General features: G+C 39.7%; 1 protein-coding gene across 1 annotated transcript; it reads left to right on the top strand.

Annotated features, from left to right (window-relative positions):
* Window positions 1–1,567: 1,567 nt before the first annotated feature.
* On the top strand, window positions 1,568–2,550 carry LOC107094785 (gap junction Cx32.2 protein-like). The gene has a single exon (XM_015390624.1). The coding sequence runs from the start codon at window positions 1,594–1,596 to the stop codon at window positions 2,446–2,448; it is 855 nt and encodes a 284-aa protein (XP_015246110.1). The 5' UTR covers window positions 1,568–1,593; the 3' UTR covers window positions 2,449–2,550.
* Window positions 2,551–6,147: the final 3,597 nt, after the last annotated feature.

The raw sequence follows: 6,147 nt of genomic DNA, 5'->3' as shown, positions 1-6,147 counted from the left end.
TTTGAATGAAATCCAAATGTTTCAGTCACACAGATTTAATGTGGTGTTTAAAACAACTCAGTTGACAGGATATTAGATTTTTGTTTGATGTGAGCCACATGAAAGACATCATAACGACAATAAATTATGTCCAGTTTTTTTTTTCCTTCGTTAATTTGTCGGGCCAAAAAGGAATGACCTTAATGTTAGCATTCAATTGGTGAACAACCTACTGAGCCTGAAGCCGTTCTATGGATCTGATAATGCTAATAATGACCATTTAATGTGCTGATAATAACATCAGATTTATGTTCTAGCTGGTGATGCAGTATACATTTCTGTAACTCTTTGAAAGTAAAACATTTAAATACAAATTAGATTGCAACATAATCTGTATATGATTGGTTCATTTGTTTTTAGTGTTTTTTTCTAATTTCACTTTATAAAATAGTATAGAAAAACAAAGAACAGTTCTCTTTTAATTCAAAATTTCATTACCACTTTAAATATAAAAAAACACATAATAAGCAGCAAGCAGTAAGAAAAGAAGAAAGGAGAATCACAAAGGTGCTTCAGTAACAAATATTCAACAGCTTTCAAGACTTTATTTTAGAAGTATCCTCTTTCTCACAATCTAGAAACAACTGTTATTTAAAGCTGAACATTTCTACCCAAAAAAGAAAGACTTGCTTTAGCTGCCCAGCAAAACAAAACAAAAACAAAAACCAAAGCATTAAGATTTGGATATTATTCCTCTCTGCTGCAATCTACAGAGCCCCAGAACTGACATGGGAGACAAAAAAGAAAATACTAATCTGTTCCCACAAAATACTAACTGAGGAAGATAACAGTTGTGGTAACAAACTGTTATTTCATGGAAACAAGTTAATATTTCGTGTTTACAAATGAGTATTTCTTGTGGGAACAAAAACACTGTTTGTACTTTGTTAAAAAACAATCCACTGGACTTTGTTTCCAAGTTTGAAGACGTTTCTTTTTCATCCAGGAAGGTTTTTCAATTCAAAAAGTCAGAAATAGCGTTGAGTTCCAGGTTTTATCCAGCAGCCCAAGAAAGGCTTGTTTTGGTTTAGAAAACATGCAAATTCAAACGGATGAACGGGTCCATCCCTTAGGAATGGGGGTCGTTGGGCTTCTTAGTTAGCCTGCATTACTGCATTACCTGTCTATGTCTCTGAAAGGGGGGTCATTAGAGGGAATAGTTGGCCTGGCTGAATAGGTGAGGTCTTCTGTTCTCCTGTAAAGGGGGTTGGGTTGCAATGATGGGGGAAGGAATCAACTCTATCGCTGCATTGTAGGTATAACATGTAGGAGGTTGAACTGAGTTGTTCCGGGAGGTCGGGTCTCTGAAGTACCTCCTCCTGAACAGCCTGTGTGTGAAAATGAAATGTCTGTTAGTTTGTGATCCACAGGTTGATAGCTGAGCTCTAGATCAGAACTAGATGAATCTGCCTCTGACCATTTTGTTTTCAGGTACCGACCATCCTGAAGAGGTTCAGACCAGGAAATGTAGTTCTGTTATTTTCTCCTCGTCCTCCTGCTGTTTGTTTAATGCCTCTGCAATTCTCTCCCAGCTAATACATTTAGGTCAGTACCATGGGGGACTGGTCGTACCTGTCTTTGCTGATGGACAAAGTCCAGGCCCATTCCACAGTGGTGGGGAAGATCTGGATGAGTGTCCTCTTCATCTTCAGGATCTTTGTGCTGGGGGCTGCTGCAGATAACGTCTGGGAGGATGAAGTCAGCGAGTTCTACTGCGACACCCTGGAGCCAGGATGTGAACACAGCTGCTACAACTGGAAGTTCCCAATATCCTACATTCACTACTGGGTCCTGCAGATCGTCTTAGTGTCCACGCCCACCCTGGTCTACCTGGGCCACGCTATCCACGTGGTTCACAAGGAGAAAAGAATGATGGACCAAGCAAAGCATGATGGGAAGCTGAAGAAAGCAAAGTTCACAGATGTCAGAGGGAAGGTGAGGATAACAGGCATCCTCTTCTGCACCTACATGAGCCAGCTAGTCTTCAAGATCCTCCTGGAGGTGGGCTTTAGTGTGGCCCAGTTCTACATCCTTGGTTCTGTATTCATGGTGTCCTACTTCCACTGTGAAATCTCTCCACCTTGTGCTCGTTTCTCTGGTGCCCAGTGTTACATCTCTCGACCAACTGAGAAGACAATCTTTATCATCTTTATGCTGGTAGTTTCTGGGATTTCTGTGCTTCTTAATATAATTGAGATGATCTACCTGGTGTGTAAGAGGAGAAGAATGAAGAGGAAGCAGCGAGTAGGCAGACAGCATCCTCTCACCTCAGCATGCCTGCCTGAATTACCAGCGGAAGCTATCAACAGCCACTGTGAAGGGTTCCCGATGCTCCCTCTGCCGTCTGACAGCCGCCGCAGAGTCATTGATCAACACTATCAACCCTCCAGCAAGGAAAAGAACACCTGACCTGCAGGAGATACCAGAACCTATGTCAGCATTTCTCCATCTTTGATCCTGGACTGTGTCCAAAAAACATTAGATTATTGATTTGTTTGTTCCTGGAAATTAAAGGACAATAAAATGATGAAAATATGATCCTTTTTAATTCCATTTGTGATCAGCGCTGTGCTCAGGTCAGGGGCGGATTTAGGAAATGTGGGGCCCTCGGCAAAGACAGGCAGGGGCCCGTCTGAATTGAGAAGACAACACATAAAAAAGCCCCATTATCCAGATAGAGAAATGTTAATAGAATAGACATCCATTATCTGTTCTAGGTTGTGTCCCTCTCTTCTTGTCCCTTTTCTTCTTGTTTTCCTCTCTGATCCAATATGGTGGACACTGAAGGGGGGGGGGCTGGGACACACAATATTATAAGTGTTCTGATGGCATAATTAATAGCTGTATTAACCATACATGTAAACTGGGTTTTATGGGGCCCCCAGGAACTTTGGACCCTAGGCCCTGGCCTAATGATAAATCCCCCCTGGCTCAGGTGATCATTAGTATAAGACAGGAGGAAGCTGAAGTTCACATTCCAGGATGATTTCTATTCCCACTGAGTCACATTATTAAACAATAACTGTCATGCTATCACTGATATCTCTCTCTATTAGAGATATCAGAATATAACTCTGCTTAGCCAGCCAGAAATACATGTGAATAAATGTGATAAAATGGGAGCAGTGAGTCAGAGCACCTTGTGAATGCAGCAACACCAAACATCAGTGAAAGAGAGTAAAGGTATAAGATGGATACCAAATGCTATGAATGCAAAGAAAACATGCAAAACTTTTGTAAAATTTTAGGATATCAAGTAATAATTCTAAACCAGCTTCACAATAACGAGAGAAAGAAACTTCTGTTATAAATAAATCAATTAAATAGACAAATGTAAAAGCTTAGGAGAAAAGATTCTACCAAAACTAGAGCAGATCCCAATATGGCCGTTAGTGAAGCTGTAGTTAGTGAGATAATAGAACAACTGATCCAGTATCAACTAGTGGAAGGGACAGCATTTTGAGCTAAATACTGTATCTATTTCAAAATCCGGACCTTTCCACATTCATTAAGATAATAACAGAAGGGAATCATTTGGTCACCATTACTGCATTTAATTTGCAATCAAGGGATCTGAAGTGTCCAGACTTCATTCTTTATTACTGGGCTGAACTGTTTGACTTTTCACATTGAAATCTTCCTTATTTGACCAAAATGTGACGTCATGGGTCTGAGTCCTCCCTTCCTCTGTATCCCTACTAAGATTCAGACAAAAACTGAAAAAAAAAAATAAATCATATTAAATGGCAAATATTATTTTGAGAAACATTTATTTATTTCTAGATCAGTTTTTAAAGTGAGACTTTAGATTAAATAATTCAGAAAGCTAGTTAATGTGTGACTGGGTCATTGCCAAACATTCACAGTAGCAGCCATTCAAAATGCCGAATGGCAAAAAGCCGAATGGCAGCCCACTTCCCTTCAACTCCCAACTTCCAGCCACTGCAGTGATCCCCTCTGGAATATACTTCCTGAATTACAGTCTGACCAGGATTTGATGCTTCTTTTTAGATCTTAATGTCCACCAATCATAACAGAAAGAATATTTTAGTACAAAGCATAGGCCTTTTTAGCCTATTTTTGGGGCTGCTGAAGCAGCCCTGTATGCTCTTTATAGAATAAAAAACAAACCAAAAAAAAAAAGACTGACATTATAAAAACTATACAGCATTTGGTTATTTAACCCCTTCAATTATGTTCCGGTTAATCAGAAATAATAATAAACAAAAAAACAAAAAAACAACTCTGATGGAGCTCCTCAACTAAAATGTTGAGCAACGCTGTGAGGAAAACGCTGCATTCAGGTGTTTCTGAAATGCTCAGTCAGATTTCTGTGTCTGTTGGTGAAATGTTTACCAGCGAGGTGCTCTAATGTCTCTGAGGCGTTTTTTTGGATTATCTTTAAAACCGCAAATTAATATCAATATTTCAGTTCACTGAATCAGTAGTAAATAATTATATTTTGTTCCTGTTTCCTGTTTTTTGTATTCTTTTTTCCGTTTTCTGATTGCCTGTCCTTAGAGGGAGAGGCGTAAGGGGGGAGCGGAGGAGCTAGGTGAGTGCAAAGTGAAAGGTCAGGAAAAAGCATGTAGGAAAACAGACAGAATAGCAGTAGTTGTTAAACTGGCAAAGAAAAACATTCATTTAATAGATTATTTTACATTTATCATGGAAGTAATTTTGGCACAAAAACAGAAAACTAATTTCACAAAAACTGATTCAAAGGTTTCTATGAAATTAGTGGATTTAAAAGCTTTAATGGTTGGAATATTCTTTTAAACAATGCTGCTTTTTGCTTTGCTTGTTGTGTTTTTGGCTCATGTCTCAGATCCAATGCATTAGTGAATGATGGAGTCAGTCAGTAGCAAAACGCACTGAACAAGTTTAGAACATGTGTGTAACAGTGAAATTAATCTTGTCTAGCCAGACAGTTCTCTGGGTGCTTAGCCCCCCTAAACCTCCAGTCCTAGAATCACCCCAGGTACAACGACTGATACAGTCATATGAAAAAGTTTGGGCACCCCTATTAATCTTAATTTTTTTTATTTATAATATTTGGGTGTTTGCAACAGCTATTTCAGCTCGATATATCTAATGACTGATGGACTAATACTGATTATTTTAGTACTGAATTGAGGTTTATTGGACTAATTGAAAATTTGCAAATGTGCAACAGGTGAAAAAAAATGGGCACCTCAGCAAAAAAGATACATTGATATTTAGTAGATCCTCCTTTTGCAAAACCAACAGCCTCTAGTGGCTTCCTGCTGCTTTGAATGAGTTCCTGGATCCTAGATGAAGGGATTTTTGACCGTTCTTCATGGCAAAGCGATTCCAGTTCAGATAGTTTTGATGGTGGCTGAGCATGGACAGCCTGCTCCACATCATCCCACAGATGTTCAATGATATGTGGGGGAGGTGTGGGGATTAGGATGGCCATTCCTCTGCATGAATGCCTGAGTAGATTTGGACCATTTTCTTAATGAAATATTCATACCCGGCATAAATTCAACTTCCTAACTGATTCTTGAACATTATTCTCAATAATCTGCTAATATTGAGTGGAATCCATGCGACCCTCAACTTTAACAACTTTAACAACTTTAACGCAGCCCCAAAGCATGATGGATCCTCCACCATATTCTACAGTAGGTAGAAAGTGTTTTTCTTGGAACGCTGTGTTTTTTTTGCCACCATTCATAACACCTTTTTTATGACTAAAACTTAATCTTTGTTTGATCAGTCCACAGGACTTTATTCCAGAATGAAGCTGGTTTGTCCAAATGTGCTTTTGCAAATCTCAAGCGATTCTGTTTGTGACGTTCTTGCAGAAAAGCTTTCTGTTGCATTTCTCTCACATCCAGCTTCTCCTGGTGCAAAGTGCGTTTTATTGTTGAACGATGCACAGTGACACCATCTGCAGCAAGATGATGCTGCAGGTCTTTGGAAGTGGTCTGTGGTTTGGGGGTGGCCTGTGGTTTGGAGGTGGTCTGTAGGTTGGAGGTGGTCTGTAGGTTGGAGGTGGTCTGTGGGTTGGAGGTTGTCTGTAGGTTGGAGGTTGTCTGTAGGTTGGAGGTGGTCTGTGGGTTGGAAGTGGTCTGTGGGGTG

This window comes from Cyprinodon variegatus, unplaced genomic scaffold (genome assembly GCF_000732505.1).
Source record: "Cyprinodon variegatus isolate N-32 unplaced genomic scaffold, C_variegatus-1.0 Scaffold506, whole genome shotgun sequence".
NCBI classification, from domain to species: Eukaryota; Metazoa; Chordata; class Actinopteri; order Cyprinodontiformes; family Cyprinodontidae; genus Cyprinodon; species Cyprinodon variegatus.
This window is presented reverse-complemented; position numbering and strand designations above follow the sequence as displayed.

Excerpts from the sequence above, each read along its gene's own strand:
- LOC107094785 (XM_015390624.1), top strand. The coding sequence starts at position 1,594 with ATGGGGGACTGGTCGTACCTGTCTTTGCTGATGGACAAAGTCCAGGCC.